The 25454-nt window shown below is 44.9% G+C and overlaps 1 protein-coding gene across 4 annotated transcripts in view; it reads left to right on the forward strand.

Annotated features, from left to right (window-relative positions):
* ETV1 (ETS variant transcription factor 1) overlaps positions 1-25454 on the forward strand; it is a 76469-nt gene that overhangs the window by 47096 nt on the left and 3919 nt on the right. For 3 of the 4 annotated variants that reach the window (XM_063924422.1, XM_063924423.1, XM_063924424.1), the window contains 4 exons: positions 10342-10410; positions 10494-10562; positions 19920-20089; positions 24517-24618. In XM_063924422.1, coding sequence (XP_063780492.1) covers positions 10342-10410; positions 10494-10562; positions 19920-20089; positions 24517-24618 — 410 coding nt within the window. The remainder of the gene's footprint in view (positions 1-10341; positions 10411-10493; positions 10563-19919; positions 20090-24516; positions 24619-25454) is intronic. The other variant, XM_063924425.1, reaches the window with a different exon arrangement.

The raw sequence follows: 25454 nt of genomic DNA on the forward strand, positions 1-25454 counted from the left end.
CACAGCAGCAAATTTGTTAGCAGTTGGGCAAAACCATGGCCCTCATTCCGAGTTGTTCGCTCGCTAGCTGCTTTTAGCAGCAGTGCAAACGCTAAGCCGCCGCCCTCTGGGAGTGTATCTTAGTTTAGCAGAAGTGCGAACGAAAGGATCGCAGCGCTGCTACAAAAAAAGATTGTGCAGTTTCAGAGTAGCTCCAGACCTACTCCTACCTTGCGATCACTTCAGATTGTTTTATTCCTGTTTTGACGTCACAAACACGCCCTGCGTTCAACCAGCCACTCCCCCGTTTCCCCAGCCACTCCTGCGTTTTTAACTGTCATACCTTCGTTTTTACACACACTCCCCGAAAACGGTCAGTTACCACCCAGAAACACCCACTTCCTGTCAATCACTCAACGATCAGCAGTGCGACTGAAAAGCGTCGCTAGACCTTGTGTGAAACTGCATCGGCTTTTGTGAAAGTACGACGCGCGTGCACCATTTCTGCACATGCACCATACGCAAGTGCAGAAATGCAGATTTTTAGCCTGATCACTGCGCAGCGATCAACTCGGAATGACCCCCCATGTGCACTGCAGGGGGGGCAGATATAACATGTGCAGAGAGAGTTAGATTTGGGTGGGTTATTTTGTTTCTGTGCAGGATAAATACTGGCTGCTCTATTTTTACACTGCCATATAGATTGCAGATCTAACTCTCTCTCTGGACATGTTACATCTGCCCCCCCCTGCAGTGCACATGGGGGGTAATTTCAAGTTGATCGCAGCAGGAAATTTTTTAGCAGTTGGGCAAAACCATGTGCACTGCAGGGGGGGCAGATATAACATTTGCAGAGAGAGTTAGATTTGGGTGGGTTATTTTGTTTCTGTGCAGGGTAAATATTGGCTGCTTTATTTTTACACTGCAATTTAGATTGCAGATTGAACTCACCACACCCAAATCTATCTCTCTCTGCACATGTTATATCTGCCTCCCCTGCAGTGCACATGGTTTTGCCCAATTGCTATCAAAAATCCTGCTGCGATCAACTTGGAATTACCCCCAATGTGCACTGCAGGGGAGCAGATATAACATGCAGAGAGAGTTAGATTTGGATGTGGTGAGTTCAATCTGCAATCTAAATTGTAGTGTAAAAATAATGCAGCCAGTATTTACCCTGCACAGAAACAAAATAATCCACCCAAATCTAACTCTCTGCACATGTTACATCTGCCCCCCCTGCAGTGCACATGGTTTTGCCCAACTGCTAACAAATTTGCTGCGATCAACTCTGAATTAGGCCCCGTGCTCAGTCATTAATTATTCAATTTATAAAAACAAAACAAAACCAAAAAAACAACAATATAACAACTCATTGTTTCTTTTTTAGTGTCAGAATGTGAGCTGTATTGGTTTATTGGATTATTTTGATTTTATCTTTGCCTCTCTAATGTTTCATGTGTTCAAAACCGGTTTTGCCTGTTACCAGCGAGCTCAGCCATTCGTCATCTGTCGTGCTTGTTTCACACAAGCTGTTGAATAGGTTGAGCGATAAAACCAATTCACTGTAATCTATTTTTTTCAATCTGATATGGAAGTGGGATGAAGATAGCCTCTTGGAATTACTGTACATTTACTGCGCTTTAGTCATGTCTTAATCATGGGGAAAGATACAATTAGTCTCCAGCGTCTACTAATTGTTTGCTTTGAAGTAACCCTGTTTAACCGGTGCAAATAGTTCTGTGCTTTGCATCCAGATTCAGTGCAGTTTGTAACTGGAAATGCTAAATTTCATTGATGTGACTTGTTATTAGATAAGGTAAAAATGGAAGCAGCAGGCAATTTAATTAGCTACTATTTTTTTTCTGGTTAAGTCATTAGTTTGATGAACTTCAGAGCAATGTTTATGGCTCCTAATTAACCATGTTAGTCATTTGATTGAATAATCACTTTGGAAATGTTTCTGCAATTTGATTAGGGGCCTGACCCACTCTGATAGTCATACATTAACAGTTGAGACCTTTTACAGCAGCAGATGAGGGATCCTGAGTAATTTGCAGATACGTGTGTCTTCTCAGTGGTGTCCTGCAACTTCTTGCAACTCCTTAGTCTCCTGCCTAGAAAATGCAATTATTGTCCAAATGCCAGCACAATATTTACTATGTGCAGAACTAGTAATCTTTTCTGAGAACATTATATCCGCTGCCCATGTCAAAATGTGCCCAGCGAGAGTTTTAAGAAGGTTGATGAGTAAAACGAGCTTAGTTGTAGCTATCTCTTTCGGAAGTGAAGACGCTGTGGTAATTCCTCCGGTCTTCTCTTCTGGTGTTTTATTCACATACAAAATTGAATCCTAGAAAGCAGATCGGGCAATCCGGCCGTTTCACAAGCATTATTATTTCAATGGAGCTTCATTTTAGATGTAGGTTTATCCCAATTTTAAGGCTTTTCTAGATCTTGACTGTAAATAATACTGCCGGTATCCGGGCTCTGGTTCGACACCCATTAGGTCAACACCCATTGGTCGACATTGAATAGGTCGACACTAGCAGTAGGTCGATGCGACAATAAGGTCGAAATGAGCAAGATCGACATGAGTTTTTCAATTTTTTTTCTAACTTTTTCATACTTTACGATCCACGTAGACTACGATTGGGAACCTTTCTCTCGCCATGCGAGGGGACACAGTGCAGTAATTGGGGTTCCCGGTCACTTTACGAAGAAAACGACACCAAAAATACATGAAAAACTCATATTGACCTTTTTTCACATCGACCTTGTTCATGTCGACCTAATGGCCGCGTCGACCTATTTCTAGAGTAAACCTAGCCACAGTCGACCAACAGGTGTCGTCCTAATGGGTGTCGACCTAGACGCTGTCGACCCTGAGTCCCATACCTATACTGCCGTGTGGTTTAATGTCATCAGTGTTGACGTGATGGATGTCGACAAAATATGCCACACTCAGTTGTGCTTCATGTGGGTTTAGATACTCCCATTTCAAATTTCTTTATACATGGAAACAAAGGGGGTCATTCCGAGTTGTTCGCTCGTTGCCGATTTTCGCAACGGAGCGATTAAGGCAAAAATGCGCATGGTACGCAGTACGCATGCGGTAAGTATTTTAGCACAAAACTTAGTAGATTTACTCACGTCCGAATGAAGAATTTTCATTGTTGAAGTGATCGGAGTGTGATTGACAGGAAGTGGGTGTTTCTGGGCGGAAACTGGCCGTTTTCTGGGAGTGTGCGGAAAAACGCAGGCGTTCCAGGTAAAAACGCGGGAGTGTCTGGAGAAACGGGGGAGTGGCTGGCCGAACGCAGGGTGTGTTTGTGACGTCAAACCAGGAATGAAACGGACTGAACTGATCGCAATCTGTGAGTAAGTCTGGAGCTACTCAGAAACTGCTAAGAATTTTCTATTCGCAATTCTGCTAATCTTTCGTTCGCTATTCTGCTAAGCTAAGATACACTCCCAGAGGGCGGCGACCTAGCGTGTGCAATGCTGCTAAAAGCAGCTAGCGAGCGAACAACTCGGAATGACCCCCAAAGTACGGAATTAAATTATTTTTCTAACCGACAGCCACTAGATGGTGCCCAGGGGAGCTATTTAATTGTAGCTCCGTTCGGGGGCGTGATGGCTTACCGGTGTCTGCATTTCAGTTTGCAATTCTCCGGGGAATGTCAAGCTGGAATGCATGAAAAGTGACCCGTTTGGGCGACCAAATGTCACTTTTCACAGTCGCGGCCAGCACTGTCGTAAATGGCTAAACCCCTACCAAAGTGTTGGCCATGATCGCGACAAGTGCCGTTTGGGCGCCGAAACGGGTAACTTTTCACGCATTTCAGCTCGCAATCAGGACGATTTAAAAGATCAATTGAATATTGCCTTGCGATCTCTCGTTACTTTAGACAGTAGATCAGGCGGTATATAACAATTGAATATCACCCAAAGAATAAAAAAAAAAACAGGTTCCAGCCCTGCCTATTTTCACTGATTACACGCGGAATTGCAGCAGATGTAGAGGCCATACAATAGACACACTGACCCCAGACAGCGACACTAGAATTGGTACAGCTGAAGTGATCGCTTCCCAAACCAGCATACATAAGTGAATAAATGCATTACCAATTATCTAGTCCAGTGGTGGCCAACCCGCGGCTCTTTCATCCTCCGTATGCTGCTCGGTCAGCTCCCGGCCACCGCTGCCCGACACACACACTTTTTAGTCTCCCCCCTCCCCGCTCCAAGTGCTGCTCACCACGCTGCTGCTGTGAGGGGAGGAGAGCGCAGTGTGTGTCGCTCCTGCCCCTCAGTGTCTGTCTTCAATTCGGCTCACGAACTGGCGCTTAATTGGAGGGTGAGGGGCGCGAGAGGCACACGCTGCGCTCTCCTCTCCTCACAGCAGCACCGTGGTGAGCAGCACACTGGCACTGTGGGGACATATGTATCTGGCACTGTGGGGCATATATGTATCTGGCACTGTGGGGTCATGTGTATCTGGCACTGTGGGGCATATATGTGGCATTGCGCCACTTGAGACACTTTCCTATTTTTCTGTTTTATTCTATATATGTACCTGGCACTGTGGGGGCATATATGTATCTGGCACTGTGGGGACATGTGTATCTGGCATTGTGGGGAAATGTGTACCTGGCACTGTGGGGGCATATATGTATCTGGCACTGTGGGGACATGTGTATCTGGCACTGTGGGGCATATATGTATCTGGCACTGTGGGGACATGTGTATCTGGCACTGTGGGGCATATATGTATCTGGCACTGTGGGGACATGTGTATCTGGCACTGTGGGGCATATATGTATCTGGCACTGTGGGGACATGTGTATCTGGCACTGTGGGGCATATATGTATCTGGCACTGTGGGACATGTGTATCTGGCACTGTGGGGCATATATGTATCTGGCACTGGGGGGTCATGTGTATCTGGCACTGTGGGGCATATATGTGGCATTGCGCCACTTGAGACACTTTCCTATTTTTCTGTTTTATTCTATATATGTACCTGGCACTGTGGGGGCATATATGTATCTGGCACTGTGGGGACATGTGTATCTGGCATTGTGGGGAAATGTGTACCTGGCACTGTGGGGGCATATATGTATCTGGCACTGTGGGGACATGTGTATCTGGCACTGTGGGGCATATATGTATCTGGCACTGTGGGGACATGTGTATCTGGCACTGTGGGGCATATATGTATCTGGCACTGTGGGGACATGTGTATCTGGCACTGTGGGGCATATATGTATCTGGCACTGTGGGGACATGTGTATCTGGCACTGTGGGGTATATATGTATCTGGCACTGTAGCGACATGTGTATCTGGCACTGGGGACATGTGTATCTGGCACTGGGGGCATAAATGTATCTGGCACTGTGGGGACATGTGTATCTGGCACCGGGGGCATATATGTATCTGGCACTGTGGGGCATATATGTATCTGGCACCGGGGGCATATATGTATCTGGCACTGGGGGGACATGTGTATCTGGCACTGTGGGGGCATATATGTATCTGGCACTGTGGGGACATGTGTATCTGGCACTGTGGGGCATATATGTATCTGGCACTGTGGGGACATGTGTATCTGGCACTGTGGGGCATATATGTATCTGGCACTGTGGGGACATGTGTATCTGGCACTGTGGGGGTATATATGTATCTGGCACTGTAGGGACATGTGTATCTGGCACTGTGGAGACATGTGTATCTGGCACTGGGGGCATAAATGTATCTGGCACTGTGGGGACATGTGTATCTGGCACTGTGGGGGTATATATGTATCTGGCACTGTGGAGACATGTGTATCTGGCTCTGTGGAGGAACCCATTTTTTGCATTATTATATGTATGGGGCACTGTACTGGGGCATTATATGTAGGTGACACTGTAAAACATGACTAAAATGGGGTTATGACACAAGGTCATACTCCTACAAATGTCATAGCGAAAGGTGTGCGCACAAAAATGGGGTGTGGCTTAGTGACAACTAGGCCACGCCCTAATTTTTGCTCACACGCTTGATAGTTGCTCTTGACTACAGATCTTTTCTGGCTCTTTGCAAAAAAAAAAAACTCCTATCAAGGAAAAACAGGCGCTTGATATAAAGTTGCTGCACCAAGCAGCTGCTACAAAAACAGAAGAGTCACTCCTGGAATGAACAGAAATATATAACAAATAAGCAGCGCTGTAGATATAAAATAATTGGATTGGTATTGATTAAAAGATTTATATCAATTTATTCTGAAGATAAATATAATTTCATAAAAAGATGAGTATCACATCTCAATCAAAACAAATTCATATTAAGAAAAGTACAGAATACATATAACACCTTCTCTGCTCCTCTTAAGCAGACTGCTGGTGTCTGTTCCTAATAGTTACCCCTCATGTACCCACAGTCTCTATTAGCAACACAGTTCGGCAGGATCAGTATAGTGACCAATCACTGTTTAGAGGTGGATTGCTTCCATTGAATTGAGTCCTTATTAGGAATCTTTGTCCTCATTAGAAATGGTGAACACTGCTGTCGTCCTCCTTAATCTGTGTGATCTTGTGTGGAACAAATGATTGTTGTAAATCCGTGGGGTTGGTTCAGACACCTGTGGTCACGGTCCGTGGAGCTTGGATGGTGGTATTGGTTAGGACAAAGATTCCTAATAAGGACTCAATTCAATGGAAGCAATCCACCTCTAAATTATATTTATCTTCAGAATAAATTGATATAAATCTTTTAATCAATACCAATCCAATTATTTTATATCTGCAGCGCTGCTTATTTGTTATATATTTCTTTTCTGGCTCTTTGCCTGTGACTGGTTGGCCACCCCTGGTCTAGTCAGTGTGGTTTTACATTCAGCGCCATCTTGAAAACATTAAAACATTTGCATAAGTGATGTGTTACTCCTCAAGTGTTTATAATTGAGTAACAAAATGAGAGTAAGGCAGCAATCTCTGATGTCATGACGATGCAAAACTACTCTGGTGTCTCTGAGTGCCATGAGCCCAGTAGCTAAAATGCTCCGGTTACCTATATTCAACTGAAGCAGCCATTTTGTGGTCTGAATCATAATCCATGGTGCAGCCTAATCATTCTATTAGCAATGCCCCTTAGGCACAAAATGGCAGACTGCACTGCCAGCAATGGGTGCACTTTAATGATACTGCATCCCAAATGGCCAAGATTAAAGGGAAACCCCACAATATCTAACTTTTCCACCATGTATAATTTGCCCAGCACTCTTGAGAGTCCATTATCTGTAGGACTTTGTATAGGACAAACACAAAGGGGTAGAGATAAACTACCAACCAACCAGCTCCTGCCATTTAAAAAAAAATAGCCTGTAACATGACAGTTAGGAGCTGGTTGACTCGTACGTTATCTCTCTCCAAGGCTTAGGGAGGTATCCAATCAGCCACGGTAATTTACCACTGCTAACTAAAACGCTTGGGGCTATTCTATTAGCCACAATGTCGGCACTTATCGGGGATTTTTATTTGCTTGCCTCGGGCAGTGGAAACATGGGTCCATGGATTTTCTCGGATCCTATGTGTTTTCACGCGAAAAAGGGTAATTTTTTTCACTAAAAATACGGGATATAATTGGATAGCCCGATAATGACCATTGGACAAAAAGCGCGAAAAAAAGCCTTTTTTTTTTCACGAGAAAAATGACTGCTGCTAATAAGATACCCCCCAGTATATAGACAACTAAAGGGTACATTTACTAAGCAGTGATAAGAGCAGAGAAGTGAGCCAGTGGAGATATTTCCCCATCAACCAATCAGCAGCTCTGTATCATTTTATAACATGCAAATTATAGATGTTACTTCTGTGCTGATTGGTTGCCATAGGCAACTTCTCCACTGGCTCACTTCTACGCTCTTATCACTGCCTAGTAAATGTACCCCTAATTCAAGTAACAATCAGATATTGGTCTTCTCACCTTTTTGAAAGGATTGTACTAATCAGACTATATTTATATATCATGTAACGTGTCAGTACAATCCATCTTTGTATATGAATATTATATTATTATTATTTTTAGTATATTGCTCACCTGGCATGTTTTGTAATCCAATGTCCTGCAGTTCCTTGTTATATAGGGTTCTTGAGGGTGGGGGTGGAGGGGGGCGGGGGAGACGCTCAATAGAGCATTCATCTCTACAGGGAGACATTTATCGCTCCTCATTTCATCCATATGCACTAACCACTGCAGTTTTTGTTTTTTTTAATAAATGGCATGCAGTAACCTCTTTCAGCCTTCAGATGTCACTGTTCTGATTCTGTCTATAGCAGTGGATCTCAACGTCAGTCCTCAAGCACCACCAACAGGTCATGTTTTGTGGATTTCTTTAATGGTGCAGAGGTGAGTTAAATCTATTTTGCTGGGTTAGTAATTATCCCACCTGCTTCCGCAGCCAGTAAAGGCCAGTACTCACTGGCCGATGGCAGAGAGATGTGTGCTGAGCGAACCGCTCAGCACACATCTCTCCCGGCGCTCAGCACAGCGCGATCTGTGCTGAGCGCGCGGGGGGAGACGGGGGGGCCGCTCACTTCACCCAGCGGGTGAAGTGAGCGACCCGCTAGATTGGCCTGCATGCAGGCCAATCTAGCAGCAGCGATAGCGATGCGCGGGGCTGCGCATCGCTATCGCTGAGGGGGCTACACACGGAGCGATCGTGCTTAAAATCTAAGCAATCTAGTCAGATTGCTTAGATTTTAAGCAGCGATCGCTCCGTGAGTACCCCCCTTAAGCCTCAAAACATGACCTGCTGGGAAAATTTGAAGGTTGAGGGAGAGTACCACTGATCTACAGATATGTTCATCCTCATTTAAGGTGCAACTATTCGCATCTGTGATCCATTTGTCATGACTAATGTGCCCGTTCACGGGCAAGAGTGAATATTCGCACCGGCGATCCATAGGGAATGCATTGTGCGTACACGACGTCGCACACACTCATGTATAGTTGCTGCATGCATCGCAGCAAAGATGAAGAAGGAACCATCTGTATATATATATATATATATATATATATATATAGAAAGCACATTCAAGGCGGGATGTACTAAAGGAAAAATGCGGTAAAACCCCCGAAAACGAGGGTTTTTCTACATTTTCAAATGTACTAAGACCCCACCGCCTTTTTATCGCCGTCCAGGGTATCGCCATCTCTGGATGGCGATACCCTATAGAAGCTTATGGGCTTCTTATCGCTGACCGCCGCAACCCGCCACCTCCACCGCAGACCCATCTCCCCCCTGGCATACCTTCCTCCAGGCAGCCCTGGTACTGGAAGGTAATCTCCTCCTCCCCCTAGCAACGTAGGTCCTTCTGGCTGCAGGGGGGAGGAGGAGGCGCCGGGCAGTGTGGAGACCTCTGGGAGGTGACGGAGACCCCCCCGCAGACCACCTCACAGGTATCGTGGGGGGCCTCCGTCACCGCATTATGATATTGATCGCATATGTTAGTACATATGCGATCAAAATCGCTGCGATAAGCGGTGAGGGGCGGCGATGTATCTTAATACATCCCGCCCTCAGATTCTTTAACACATGCCGGCTATAAAACTAAAAATCTCTTTCTGTATCTTTTAAGTTTATTATTGTGTTAATTCATTTTGATTGGTGTGTTTCACATTAATGGTAATATTTTTGTTGGTTTTAATCTATTAGATTAGTTCCATGCCTTGTACAGCTTCATATTAGTGATACAACGCCTTTTATAACATATTTTAAAAGATTGTGCTCACTCTCATATACAGTATATAGGTGTGTGCGTGTAATATGTAATATATGTGCGAGTATATGTATGTTTTATATTTTTTTGCTAGCTACAGCACAGATACAATTTTTGTAGAAAGGTAGAAATATATATATATATATATATATATATATATAATTATATGAAAGAGATGAAGAATCTGATCTGTGATGATCATTTGAAGAGTGTGCAGAGTTTGGAATGAAATGTAATTAATCAGAAAATATTAGTTCAGGCAAATGTGAATCGGATTTGCAAAGAAATCTTTGTGCTATTTTAAGTAAAGTGTGATTGCCAAAGGAGCTGACCTTTAGCAAGGTTGATTATGCTGAAAGTTTTGAGTTCAAGTGACTGCGTTAGATAAAATCAATGTTCTTCATATCGGAGCCTCATCCCCGCAGTGCCATGTGCGTGTGTCTGGGTGAATGTCGGCCACGTGTTGACAGGTTCCCTCCCGCTGCAGCGTGTGTCCCTTCCTGTTACTTTTCTGTCGTCAGCCTGTCTCATTGATAACCTGCGCGCTCTCCCCGCCAGACACTCCTCCGTATAGCATTGTCTTTGTTTCCCTTGCAGAAGTGCCTAGCTGCCATTCCATTTACATGAGGCAAGAAGCTTTCCTGGCCCATCCCAATGGCGCAGAAGGTAAGCCCCCCTACACCTGTCTCACTACAGAGCAGCAGGGTGTCCCGCTCAGCCTCCCGCTCATGCTCTGTGTTTGCTTTCAGGTTGTATGTTTGAGAAAGGTCCCCGGCAGTTCTTTGACGACACTTGTGTGGTCCCAGAGAAATTTGAAGGTATGTGCTGTTATATGTATATTGTGATTAGTGGAAACCGTATATGTTTGGAACCGGTGATTCTTTTCTGAAAGTTGATTGTTTTGTAGAGTGCAGCAACAATGTTGCAAGAAATGAACATTAGCTGTTGCTGTCCTGTTTGTAGTAAATGTAATTTCAAGTTGCATTAGACATGCCTGCATTAGAGCTATATGATAATGGTCTCCGGCTTTCCCCCGGCACCCGGGCCTTCCAGCTGTTTCTCCCAATGCTCTGTGGTTTGTCTCAAAGCCCCAAAACGATCACTTGGGGATGTGTGACGCTCTGGAGAAGGGGTGCGAGTGTCGTGATCTGTCCGTAGCCACATGGTCCTTATTTGACTCTCTGCTTACACTGCGCAGGCGGTTTGAAGTGGAAAAACCTTAGTGTTTTGCTGCTGAAGTTTTATTTCAGCTTTTAATGGATGGCCAATGAGAGCTCAGACTTCTGTCATTCCAAACTGCATTGATACCTGTCAGCTGTAATCTCCAGTGCACGGACTGAACACTTCCAAATAAATATACTTTATGGATATTTTATGTTTGGGATTCTGGCACCGGCATTGCGATCCAAGGACCTCATTCAGTGAGGATTGCAAAATTTGCGAAAACGCAATCTGGACGATTATCGAATGACTGTGCATGTGCGTTTGCATTGCGCACGCCAGAATGAAAACAGTGACAGAAAATGCGTACACATTGTGATCGCAACGCAGCCGCTGTTTGACTGACAAGAAGTTGGCGTTTCTGGGCGGAAACCTGACGTTTTCTGGGTGTGTCTGAAAAATAGGCGTGCCCAGGTGTTTTTACGGAGGGCCTCTGACGTCAGCGATGACCACTTCCAGCTTCTTGTGTTGCAAGAGTTGTGGATGACCTTGCCTGGCGCAGATAGGAAAAATCTCTGATGTTCCGGTAATTGCGTATGGTTCTGCGAATAGCTGCATATTATGATGCATTCGCAATTTCTGCAATGGGCGTTTATTCTCTATTTCTGGGCTGCAACTATTTGATCGCAGTAACTGCTTTTTAGCAGAAATTGCAATCCTTACTGAATAAGGTCACCTGTCCGGATCCCGGCGTCAGTATTCCGAGCTCTGTCTGGAATTCCGGTTTCAGTATTCCGACTACTGGGATCCCATCCCAAACATACCACTTCCCCTCTAGTCGCTTTAGACACTGGGATATAGTCAGTAATGTCTTAATAAGATAATGCCAAGGGTCACTATTTTATACGGGTCCAGTGGCGGATTCAGGGGGAGGGCAGCCAGGCATGTGCCACCTCTGTCGTTTAGAGTCTTTTTTTTTTTTACTTTTATTGTAGCGGCACGGGCTGCCACTGGGACGAGGCTGCCCCTCTTGGCCATCCTCCATGCAGCTGAGTCATGTCAGTCAAGCCCCGCTTCCAGCTTTCCGCGATCTGCATGCAGTGTCGGGCTGCGGGCAGGCAGGGAGCAGGCTGCCCTGTCTTCTGCTCCCTGGGCCATTACAATTTTGCTGACCCCGAGCCGTCCCCGCAGCAGCATAGCCATGTACATGTCTGGCTCAGCGGCGGGAGGCGGCAGGCAGGAAGTAAGCTCCCCGAATCCCCGGCCACTCAGTGCTAGCTCCGCCCCCTTGAGTTCCTTGCCTGCACATGCTGAATCGTGACAGGGAAGGCTGCCGAATGTCATGGAATACACGAGCTAAGAGAGACAGGTATTTCTCATTCTGGGGGAGTGGGGGAGGGTGCGATGTGTGCTGTGATGTCTCTATTGAAGAGGGGGGGGCCTGGGGGAGAGTGCTGTGAAGATGACTATAATGAAGTGTGTGGGTGATGAGGTGGTGCTGTGAGATGAGTATGGAAAAGGGAGAGTGCATTGAGGGGGATTGCTGTAATCCACCACATCTGTCGCGCAGACACTCACCCTGTCACCCACCACATCTGCCCCACAGATGCTTACCCTGTCACCCACTACATCTGCCCCGCAGACGCTCACCCTGTCACCCACCACATCTGTCCCTGAAGACACTCTCACCCTGTCACCCACCACATCTGCCCCGCAGACGCTCACCCTGTCACCCACCACATCTGTCCCTGAAGACACTCTCACCCTGTCACCCCCCACATCTGTCCCTGAAGACACTCTCACCCGGTCACCCCCCACATCTGTCCCTGCAGACTCTCTCACCCTGTCACCCACTGCACCTGGCCCTGTAGACTCTCTCACCCTGTCACCCACTGCACCAGGCCCTGTAGACTCTCTCATCTTGTCACCCACCGCACATGTCCCTGCAGACTCTCTCACCCTGTCACCCACCGCACCTGTCCCTGCAGACTCTCTCATCCACCACACCTTTCCCTGCAGACTCTGTCATCCTGTTACCCATCACATCTGCCCCCAGCAGGCTCTCTCACCCGATTAAGGTTTTATTTTTTCCTGTGGGGTACAATGGGTTTGTTTATTTTTTAAACTGGGGGACAATATGTGGTTTTATTTGTAGGCCAATGTGTGTGTGTTCATTTTTTCTGTGGCCACCAATGTGTTGTTTTTTTTCCTGCCAGGGACCCCAGCGTGATTAAAACCATGGGCATGGCTCGTGGGTATGGCATTTTCTGTGAGGGCCATGCCCCTCGTTATGAGCCCACTTCACCAGAAGTGCGTGCACCAAAGACCCCCCATGCACCTTCCCCTATTGTAGTGCCCCCCCAGTCATTTTATTCTGGATCCGCCCCTGTACGGGTCTACTACGTTTGCCCGGCTGTGGGGATCCCAGTGCCCAGTATACCGGCGGCAGGATCCCGACCGCCAGAATGCCGGCAGTGGGGTGAGTGCAAAAGAACCCCTTGCGGGCTCACAGCACTCACCACGCTGCGGGCACGGTGGCGCGTCACGCTATTTATTCTCCATCCAGGGGTGTCGTGGACACCCCAAGAGGGAAAACAGTTGTCATATCCCGGCGGTCGGGATCCTTGCGCCGGTTTGCTGAGCACCGGGATCCTGACAGCTGGCATATCGAGTGCCAGCCATTTTACACTGTATATGAAATCATCTTGTCAAAGTGCTGAGAGTTGTGGGTTGTATTGTTTTGCTGGAGGAAATACTCCATTGTACCTGACCGTTTACTTTCAAGGAGGAGATGTATCAAGCCTTGGAGAGTGATAAAGTCAGTTTCTAACCGTCCTTTATCTCGTACAGTATTTAAAATAACAGAAGCTTATTGGATACTTTGTAAAAGTTCTCCACTTTATCTTTCTCCAAGGCTTGATGCATTTCCCCTACAGATAGAGAAATACTAGGGACACGAGATATACACTTGGTTACTTTCTATGTGCCAAGGACACAAAGATGACCAGGCAGAAGATTGGTCCAGTCAGTGGGCTGAAAAAAAATCTCCCCGCTAGTTAATTGCCTCGCTGCACGTGACATGAGCCACCCACAGAGGGCGAGCCTGTCCACCTAAAATTATACATATTTTTTTTGTTAGTTAAATTATTACATTTTAACACATTAATCTGTATTAACCGAACTGCTCGTTTGAGTTTCTTATGTTACTTTGTAAAATTGATAGGTATTCTAGATATTGGGATTCAGTCAGCTACTAAATGAAGGATTTAATTTGCGTCTTTGTAATTGGCAGCCATACGTTGCAATATCCAGCGGGCAATCAGCAATAGACTGCGCATGCGTATGCACTGCAATGTGCACACAAATGGGCATCGCCGGTCAGCGACTGGATGGTGCACAAATGTCATTTGCACGGGCGTTCGCAAAGTGATTGACAGGAAGAGGCCGTTTGTGGGTGGTAACTGGCCGTTTACCGAGAGTTTCTGGAAAAACGCTAAGCGTTTTCAGAGAGGGTGTCTGACGTCAGCTCCGGCCCCGATCAGCCTGTTCTCATCGCACTGGAGGAGTAAGGCCTGGGCTGCGCTCAGACTGCACACACTGGATTTTTGCAGCTCGGCACACACATGCGATCGCACACTTGCACGGTGAATTTACACTCCCCCTTGGGTGACGACTATCTGAACGCAGGACAGCAACGTTAGCAGCCCAGCGATCAGATCTGAGTCACCACCATAGTCGTCCTTTTCTTTGCTGTCCTTTAAATTCTTTTCTGATACATAATTCAAATGTTCTTAACTTCTTATGTGAAGAAAGAAATGAAATAAATCTGGTTGGGATTTCTTCTGTAAGTTGTGCAAGTTCCCGATGTCCTTCCATATTTTGCCCAGTCCTAGTGATGGCTGAATATAATTCATAGGTGAAGGGGTCAGTGGAGTGTTTGATCTCTTGGAATAGGTGTGACTCATTGGCTATTTCTCTAGCGGAGGAAACTGTAATGGATAGTTTCTCTATTAGGTTAGGTGACAAATGGCAATTTTGCTTTTACTTGTACAGTGTTTGATATTTTCTCCCTGTGCTAGAAGATATCACTATTTAATTTTTGTTGTTTTTATCTTGTGCTAATGTATAGGCAATGGGGCGTGTTGCAATTACACCTCAATAACACTCCCTTTTATAGAATGCGCGTTTTGGACCTGATTCTAAATGGCATGTAATATGGACGCAAATACAGGCGCCTCTAGCAATCGGAAGTCCTCTATGAATACCTGCCTGTATTTTGAGTCCGATGTATCTACAGTATGTTAAAATGCCGTCCCCAGCCTGCTATGTGCGTCAGGAGCCGATCACTGGTAATGGCACTTAAATCTACCCCATGCAGCAAATAAAGAACTTAAGACCAACTACCAGCCTATCACTAACAACTCAGTGCCTTGAGGGAGGCCAACTGCCAGCCCTTCACCAACAACTCAGTGCCTAGAGTGAGGTCAACTGCCAGCCCATCACTAACAACTCAGTGCCTAGAGGGAGGCCAACTACCAGCCCATCACTAACAACTCAGTGCCTAGAGGGAGGCCAACTACCAGCCCATCACTAACAACTCAGTGCCTAGAGGGAGGCCAACTACCAGCCCATCACTAACAACGCAGTGCCTTGAGGGAGGCCAACTGCCAGCCCATCACCAACAATGTATTGCCTAGAGGGAGGCCAACTGCCAGCCCATCACCAACAACTCAGTGCCTTGAGGGAGGCCAACTGCCAGCCCATCACCAATAGCTCAGTGCTTAGAGTGAGGTCAACTGCCAGTCAATCACCAGTAACTCAGTGCCTAGAGGGAGGTCAACTGTTAGCCCATCACCAACAGCTCAGTGCCTAGAGGGAGGCCAATACCAGCCCATCACCAACAACTCAGTGCCTAGAGGGAGGCCAATACCAGCCCATCACCAACAACTCAGTGCCTAGAGGGAGGCCAATACCAGCCCATCACCAACAACTCAGTGCCTAGAGGGAGGCCAATACCAGCCCATCACCAGCAGCTCAATGCCTAGAGCAGGCTTTTTTAACCAGTGTACCGTGGCACACTAGTGTGCCGCAACCAGTTGCAAGGTGTGCCGCAGAGCCAGAGCAGCTTCCTGCACCTTCAGAGTGAACTGTTGACCCGGGCTCTTCTTAGAGGATCAGTCGTGCTCCAGCCGTGACCTTTGCCTTGAAAACGGTGTGATATCACAGGTCACGGCCGCCGCGACTCACCACCCAGCTAGCCCTCCTGCCTGCATACACATCTTCCAGTCCCCGCCTGCATACACAGCTTTCCTTGCCAACCCACATCCACACCTGCCCGACCGCCCGCTGCTCAGTATTCGCAGAACTCCACTATGAACAACCCCCGCTACTGAGGGAGGAGGACAGCTGATAATAATATTTGTTATTTTATTTCTCCTGTGGGGAACAATAGGATTTCAATAGGATTTATGTGGGGAGAGTAAAAATTTATGGATTTATGGGGGGAACAATGTGAATAATTCATGTGGGGAGCAATAGGATTTATGTGGGGAGAAATGTGATTGATTTATGTGTGGAGCAATAGGATTTATGTAGGGAGCAATGTGATTGTTTTTTCTGTGTAGGCCAATGTATGTGTGGATTTTTTTTACTGTGAGGGCCAATGTGTGTGTTTTGTTTTTTTCCTGTGGGGAACTGATGGTGTGCCTTGACAATTTTAAAATATTGTTCGGTGTGCCGTGAGTAAAAAAAGGTTGAAAATCACTGGCCTAGAGGGAGGCCAATACCAGCCCATCACCAACAGCTCAGTGCCTAGAGGGAGGCCAATACCAGCCCATAACCAACAATTCAGTGCCTAGAGGGAGGTCAACTGCCACCCATCCCTGACAACTCAAGGCTTATATGGGGGTCAACTGCCAGTGATACACACAAAGGCTCACTGGGACTGGTGCCATCACTGTCCCCAGTAGGGTAGAGCCAGTGTAAACCCATGTATTGGCAGGAAGAGCACCTCTAGATCTCCAGCAAGTCAGTCACTGTTTACTGTTCTTTCCCACTAAACAATAAAGTATCAGATACCTCCAATAAGCTGGTGGGAACTTCCAAAGAGGACAAAGACCTCTCAACCAGAAAACACTGTTCTACACCAGCAACTCAGCCCCAAAATTCCACCCCTTAACTATAATAGGACTACACATATCAGACTTTAAAAATGGGGGCAGCCTTTAACTTTTTAACCCGTCCTCCTAAATGTATTGTGACTTCTGGCACAGCCTAGTAGTTTAAATTCCGACAGGCATATAAAATGCCATCTGTCTTCCTTATGTCTGAACAGAATGATGAACAGCTATAAAAACAACAATTTTTTTCAAGAATAACATGGACAAAATGATCTTTATAAGGACTGAATGATGAAATTGCGTCGCTGTCACATCAGCCTATCCCTGCGTTTTACATATCTTATATTTAAAGGTGACCCTGAAATGAAGTAGACGGTGAATAAGACCTTGCGCACGTCATTGAGGTGACCGCCACAAGCCGCTCACGTGTAATATAAATTGAATAGAAATAAATTTGTGGTAAATGTGCAGAGAAAGTGCTTTCGCGTCCTGAGCTTACAGTATGTACACGGGTTAATGCACTTGCTACTGTAAATGCATATAAATATAAGTTATAATACTCTATTTGAAGTGCTTTTATATACTGTAGGTCACAGAAATGCGAGGGAATCTGGAGTGATGACATCCTTAAAATTATATACAGGCGTTCATACATGTATTAACTACACCTGTGTATTATTTGAATATTAAAGACTGTAGCTGAGAAACCATTCGGGCTACAGCTGAACGTATGCATTCAAAGCTAGCAGTAGTCTGTTGCTTAGAGATGCGGATTTTACTTCTGGAAAACCTACTCTGCTATATCTTAGTGATACAGGTCCTACTTCTGCTGTACTGTAGATTTGTTATGTGGGTACTACTTCTGGAAATCCTGCTGTGCTGTAGCTTAGTGATGCGGGTCCCACATATGGAAATCCTGCCCTGCTATATCTTAGTGATACAGGTTCTACTTCTGGAAATCCTGCTGTGCTGTAGCTTAGTGATGCGGGTCCCACATCAGGAATTCCTGCTCTGCTATAGCTTAGTGATGTGGGTACTTCTTCTTCTGGAAATCCTGCTGTGCTGTAGCTCAGTCTCATTTTCATTTGCAAATTGCTTTGATGCTTGAGGAACGCAGCCAGGGTGGAGTGGGCACTGCTGGGCAGTGAGGGGGATATTCCAGCTAAGGCGAGGCTAAGCTTAAATTGTAATGTGGAATGTTTTACATACGGTGCTTCTAGGGACTTTTTTCCAACCACTTTTAAAGAATCTCAGTGTCTTCTTTACAGACTCCTCTACTGCACATTTTAACACATTTTAACGGGAACCAGGGGCGTCTGAATGTTTTTAGGTTGGGGGGGGGGGGGGGGGGGGAGTAGAAAAAAATTATTTTCTCGTCCCCATGGTGCTGGCCTTCCTTCCCTTTTTAGCCCCCCACCCCAGTGTGAATGAATGCTTACCTCCAGATCCACGCGGGCGGCATCTCCTTTACCTCAGGGTGCTGTTGTATCATCCTATCTTCAGTTCTGTCCTAGCCAGCTGTCTCTCCTTCATGGTTGCATTACTGGGAGGAGGTGTGGCAAGGCCGGGTCATCCCGGGACCATAGCCACGCCTCCTCCCAGTTATGCAACTGTGAAGGAGAGACAGTCTGCTAAGGCAGAACTGAAGATAGGAGGACACAAAAGCACCCTGTGGTAAGAGACTGTTTTTAAAGGAGATGCCGCCCTCGTGGATCCGGAAGCAAGTGTTCCCCCTCCCTGCGCCTCTGTCATATTTGAGGGCCCCCCCCCCTTCCCCGTTCTGACATCGCTGATGGGAACCACTTTCTTTTGGTGTGCTGGAGCTATGAGACCATAACAATGGAAGTCTGAAAGCAATGGCCTTTAATTCTCCAGCTAAAAATAAAATAAATAAAAAGAGAGTTCCTGTTCTGATCTTTGCAATTTTCTACCATGATTCCACAATTCTGTCCTTTTTTTTATTTTTAAACAAAGACTATTTAATAGCAGGTTTTATGGACATCTGTGTTGAAGCACAATGTAGATCTCCAATATGGAGTCCTCCACCTGTTGCCTAAGGCACAGATGTCAGATCCCCTGTGATGTATATTGATCTGAGCTTCCCCCCGCTAAGCCACATTCAGTGAAGGTGGCAGCATGTCTGCAAATGGGATTTCTGCTGTATAAAAGTGAAAACTAAATAAATAGCATGTGACATAGAAAAGATTATATTTTCTTTATAGGACATCAGTACTTCAGACTGTGGTTTTTATCAATCGGGTAATTGTGATTGCAAAATACACATTACACCCTGATCACCTTCTTCATGAAGATCAAACAGTTCAGTTATATTTTAAACCCGTTCCGGTTGTAGGGGTTGTCAGATAACTGGTATAAACTTGAACACAAATGCATGTTACATGTATGTATAGGCTCTAATGCAGTCACGCATCTGAGATACCAGCACTGCAAACTTGTAGGGCTTGATCAGTGGTTTCACGAGGTTGGGTGTCACCCAGTGCGCCTACCTACTATGCCCCCACCTCCCCCTTAGTGATGCCAATAGAACTGATCTCACTGGATTGTGGTTTCTGCATCCGTAATTTTGAGTTCCATATATCTGAGAGTAAGTGTCACCTTATATCTAGTGTGAAGATACGTCTGGAGCAAAGATGCATCACTTGTCAACTCCCAAAATGTACATTTAATAACTTGCATCTTTCAGTTTCTCTGCACCATTATACATCTGGGTTCTCTGCACAGTTATACTTTTGAGGGTCAAATAGTTAAAATCCCAGAGGACAGGCGACAAAAATATACTTTTCTGACCCATGTATTTAACTGTTGTATTACTGTTGTACCTTGTTGGGTTACTGTTGTGTATATGAATTCAACATCTGGACTTTATTTTTGCAGGTGACATTAAACAAGAGCCGGGGTTGTATCGCGAAGGGCCGACCTATCAGAGGAGAGGGTCACTTCAGCTATGGCAGTTCCTGGTCGCACTCCTTGACGACCCGGCAAATTCCCACTTTATTGCTTGGACAGGACGAGGCATGGAGTTTAAACTCATTGAACCAGAGGAGGTGGGTTAATTTTGTCATTGAAGTCTATCTTCTTCACATATATATTGTCATTGGTACAGGTGTGTGCAGTTGCTTTTGAATTTGCCGTTGATTTCTTAAAGTAATATTTACAGGGTATGCATGTTAACGTCGCCATAGATCTGCTATACTTTCGTTCGCACTTCTGCTAAACTAAGATACACTCCCAGAGGGTGGCGGCTTAGCATTTGCACTGCTGCTAAAAGCAGCTAGCGAGCGATCAACTCGGAATGAGGGCCATTGATAGAAGGCTGCCCCCTGCTGGCTTGTCACCATTGTTTGACTCGTACACTCCTGGTATTTACAAAATCGGAATTCTGCAGAAGCCAAGACATAATGGAACATTACGCTGGAACATTTGTCATTGTAAACATACTAAGGGGCCACATTCTTTATAAAGTGGTGCGCAAAATATTTAAACTATTAAAAAAAAAATAATCTGACAGATACAAAAAAAATTTTTAAGTTACTTCTTGTGCAAAGGTTTTCAGAAATGTAACACTTTTTTAGTATAGGTTTTCTTCAAACATAAACAATATTTTATTTATGGGTTTATTTTTCTGACTATAATGTCCTTCGTTATTGTCTACAAAGTAATGTATAATGTCTGCACTTTGAAAAATGAGCGTCTCTCCTGCAGTTTATATTTAAACCAAATTTTGTTTCAATAAATGATGAATTATTATCTGCCGAGTGCGTCATTGTAAAATAATGACTAATAAGTCTTTGCATCAAGGTTGTGCATTTAAAACCCGCATCACAAGGTCTTGTCGTTATGTAAATTCTATTTTTAAGCCCTGAGTGTATGGAAAGTAAAAGGATAGAAGGCTTGCATTTCAGACTCGGAGCCTCTTCAAGGCTGTACTTGTACTTGTTAGGTTTGTGCTTAGTAAATACTACTCACTATTTCGCCATGCTGCACAAAATTGAGAGGTTGTACCACAAACAGATTACACGCCGTAATATACACAATAGCCCCTGCCCCAGTGAACTTACAATCTAAAAGATGAGCGAATGTGTGAGGCCTTAAATGTAAGGTGGAAAATTACTGTAGAGGGGTTTTTGGGGCATAAAGTTTGATGACAGCTAAAGTGTCTCAGAGTTAGGGACTATGGGGGTCATTCCGAGTTGTTCGCTCGCAAGCTGCTTTTAGCAGCTTTGCACACGCTAAGCCGCCGCCTACTGGGAGTGAATCTTAGCTTATCAAAATTGCGAACGAAAGATTAGCAGAATTGCGAATAGACACTTCTTAGCAGTTTCTGAGTAGCTCCACACTTACTCGGCATCTGCGATCAGTTCAGTCAGTTTCGTTCCTGGTTTGACGTCACAAACACACCCAGCGTTCGCCCAGACACTCCTCCGTTTCTCCAGCCACTCCCGCGTTTTTCCCAGAAACGGTAGCGTTTTTTCACACACACCCATAAAACAGCCTGTTTCCGCCCAGAAACACCCACTTCCTGTCAATCACATTACGATCACCAGAACGAAGAAAAAACCTCGTAATGCCGTGAGTAAAATACCTAACTGCATAGCAAATTTACTTGGCGCAGTTGCACTGCGGACATTGCGCATGCGCATTAGCGACTAATCGCTCCGTTGCGACAAAAAAATAACGAGCGAACAACTCGGAATGACCCCTATAATAAGGTAAATGGATAGCAAAAGGGAGGTGAATCAGAAGGTGGCTTTAGGGGATACTGAGAGAATGAGGAGTATTGTTTTAAAGTAAGTTCTAAAAGTAAAACAAGAGGATGTACAGTAGGTGGAAAACAACAAAGAAACATTGGTCTATTTTTATATCTATATATATAAATGCGAAAGCCTTCACTCACTTACTGATACCCCTTTCACACCGCACAAATAACCCGGTATCAACCCAGCTTATTGCCGGGACGACACGGGTCGTTGTGCAATGTGAAAGGGCCATAGTCGAAATCTCGGGTCGCCTGACCCGGTAAATCAACCCAGGAATAAAGCAGTGTTATTCCCGGGTTGAATACCGGGTCAGTGGCAGCGTAAACGGGCTCCCGGGTCGATGCGACCCGGGACCCATTCACTACAAGAGAGACTGGGAGTGGCGGCGTGGAGATGATCTCATCTCCCAGCTCCACCCCCGCTGTCGGCTCCGCTCCCCGCCGCTATGGAAGCCAGCAGTAGCGTCCAGTGCCGGATCCCACCCGGGAAGGACCCGTTTCCAATTCCCGGGTGGTATCCGGCATTGGCCATGTGATAGGGGTATATCTGACTCATCATTAATTCTCTTACTCCCCAATATGTTAGGAAGCTGAAATGTAACATAGGTATTCTACGGGTGGGAAGCAGGAAAACTAAGTAATCAGAATTTTTATCAACCTCCCCTAAGGGGATGAGCAGGGGGTTGACATAATGACATCATTACCGATGCGTGGCTTGCGTTGAATGAACGATAACGCCCAAACGGACAATCAGATAAAAATTTGGATTGCATCTCCAGTGGGTAGAATTTAAGAAACCACAAAAATGCTCCTGTCCCTTTTTACCGCATCTGCTACGGGTGCTCCTCGGGTAACGCCAAGAACCATGGATTAATATTTACTTATATTAAGACATCTCAAATTTACATCTCTATATTATTATTATTATTATTAACAGTTTCTTTTCTTATATAGCGCAGCAAATTCCATTGCGCTTTACAACTGTATAGATTTACCACATTTTTTACACTCATTTATATGTACAGTCGTGAAAATCAGAAACTCCCGTGCGAAGAACGGGTAGAACAGTTAGTATATAGATTTTAAGATATCTTTGTTGAAGATTAAACAGTATACAAAGAATGTAAAAACAGACATAAGGGTGGATCAGTAATTATTCAATGAGAGCCATAAAGAGGGTAAAAAACCCTACACACAAAAAAAAGGCAAATACAAAATGCGTACACAAAAACTGATAGAGTCTTCGTTGGAAAACATATCGGATTCTAATTAAAACTGTATATAGGAAATATGACGAGGAAGGAACAGTGTAAGGAAACCAGTAAGGGCAAAGGGGAGAAAGAGAAGGAAAAGGAAAAGATGGAGGGGAATAATAGCTAAAGTAAATTTGTTCGGAGCAAAATGTAAAGTAAAATTACCATAAATAAAAGAATAATTCCCAGTATATAGGTACAAGGAGGTTATTACAGTTCTACACACAAACATTAGAGGCAAGTAATGTTCACATCAAATACCAATCAGTGTTTTCAAATAATCTATAGATATGCGATTGTAAGTGATGTTCTAATCGGTGAAAGTAGAGCACCATGTGAAATTTACTGTAGGCACGCCTTTTCCCACATCTGGTAATGTCATACTTGCCTACTGTCCGCAAGTCGTGGGAGACTCCTGATTTTCCAGGCAGTCCCCCGTACCCACAGGAAAGTGGCCAAATCTCCTGCATTCCACCCTCTTCCTAGTGAAGCAGGCAGGATGAAAAGGTGATACCTGGGATTCGTGGCTCCATATAGAGAGGGCGGGGCTAAATGACATAAATTTCTGTAATTTAGCCCTTCCCCCCCATAGGACCTGCAAATTATAGCATTTTGCTGCAGTGGGGGTGGGGCTTAGTGATGAGACAGTGTCCTGCAGTGTCTCCTCTCTGGGATTCTCCTAGAGAGGAGACCATAAAAGTAAGTAAGAATGGGTAACTCTCTGGGATTCTCCTAGAGAGGAGACCATAAAAGTAAGTAAGAATGGGTAACGTGGAGAGTCTATCAAATACAGTAATTTTAATAGCCACGTCTTCACTCAGCCAAGAGAGGATTGAGATCTGTTAGTCCATTTTAACAGTATGACCTTCTTAGCCACTGTGACGAATACTGTGAAAAGTGGGATAATATTCTTCTGGTTAGGTCCTAATTGTTCCATTCTTTTATCTGATTGTTCCATTCTTTTAATTCTAATCAGGTCTTTCTACAGTTAGATTAATATTAAACATTTTTAGATACAAATGTAACATTTCTTAATTTTTGTTACCGCGGCTGGCACAACAGTCGTCCAACATTATTTACTTTAATAAGCTTCCACCTGTAGTGATTTCAACAAGAGACGTTAATGCAACCAAATGGAAAGATCAGATTTCCTTACTAAGCAAATATATGTGGAGTGCACTTTGGCAAAAACAAGTTGAATTATTTTGCTCTGCCGGTGGGGCATATGTAACATGTGCAGAGAGATTTAGCTTTGGAAGGGGTGTGTCTAGACTCAAATCTAAATTGCAGTGTAAAAATAAAGCTGTCCAATATTTGTGGACTGCATGCAAAAGCAGCCAGTATTTACCCTGCATGCAATAATATAAATGTATTTGTACCGCTTGCAGTATTGCAAGCAAATGATCTTTGCTAGATGTATTCAGATAAATAAATAATTGAACATTGTGCTTTATTGTCCCAGGTGGCACGGCGATGGGGTATTCAGAAGAACCGCCCAGCTATGAACTATGATAAACTCAGTCGCTCTCTGCGTTACTATTATGAGAAGGGAATTATGCAGAAGGTGAGGCATCAACTTTCTTACTTTATCTATTATAATTGATTGGTCATTTTTAAGCTGCAATTTTTTTGGGGGCTGCCAGCCTGTTTACATGTATGGTTCTGATTTTGTTTTGCCCATTTTTGTCTTTCCTGGTGTTGTCATTTTTAGTATACCCTGTTATTAAAGTAGAAATACACTCACATTGATATAATGTGTGATATTGCGTTAGTACTTTTCATTGGGGATAATGGGCAATTTTTTTCATTGTATGGTGTCAGAGAAATCTGGAAACGCCAAATATTTTATTGAATTGAAAAATATACAGAGAATGGGCCCTATTCAGAGGTGGACGCAAGGGCGACGGACGCAATCGGAAAATGTTTTATGTCTGCACATGCGTCAAAGGCGGTCTGTGCATTTGTCCGATGGTTAATGCTCGTAGAGACAGAACTGGGCACAGGGTCTGTGGGATTCAGTAAGTGTCCCAAGGAGGTAATAGGGGGGTGGCTTGTCAGAAGTGGGAATGTCGCTGACAGCAGCTGCGCCTAAATATATAGAACTGCGCACACCAGGAGCTGCGTTCCGTTGGAGAAACTGCACTTGCCATAGGATTTGAGCGAGTTCTGATGGTGCATCTAAGTACGCACCAAGACGGATTAGCGGACCTTTCAGAAGGAAATCCATCGGCCGCGCATAGAGACGCAGAATTGGCTGTAGCAAAATGTCCAGCTGCGATCGCTTCTGCATCAGGCGCAGAATCACCCCCAATGTGTCTTCTCGTTATAGTCCACATGCCATGTGTGTCATCTGCATTCATAAATCAGTGAATGCTATTTTGTTAGATTATTCATCAATGA

Source organism: Pseudophryne corroboree, chromosome 5 (genome assembly GCF_028390025.1).
Source record: "Pseudophryne corroboree isolate aPseCor3 chromosome 5, aPseCor3.hap2, whole genome shotgun sequence".
In the NCBI taxonomy this organism is placed as follows: domain Eukaryota; kingdom Metazoa; phylum Chordata; class Amphibia; order Anura; family Myobatrachidae; genus Pseudophryne; species Pseudophryne corroboree.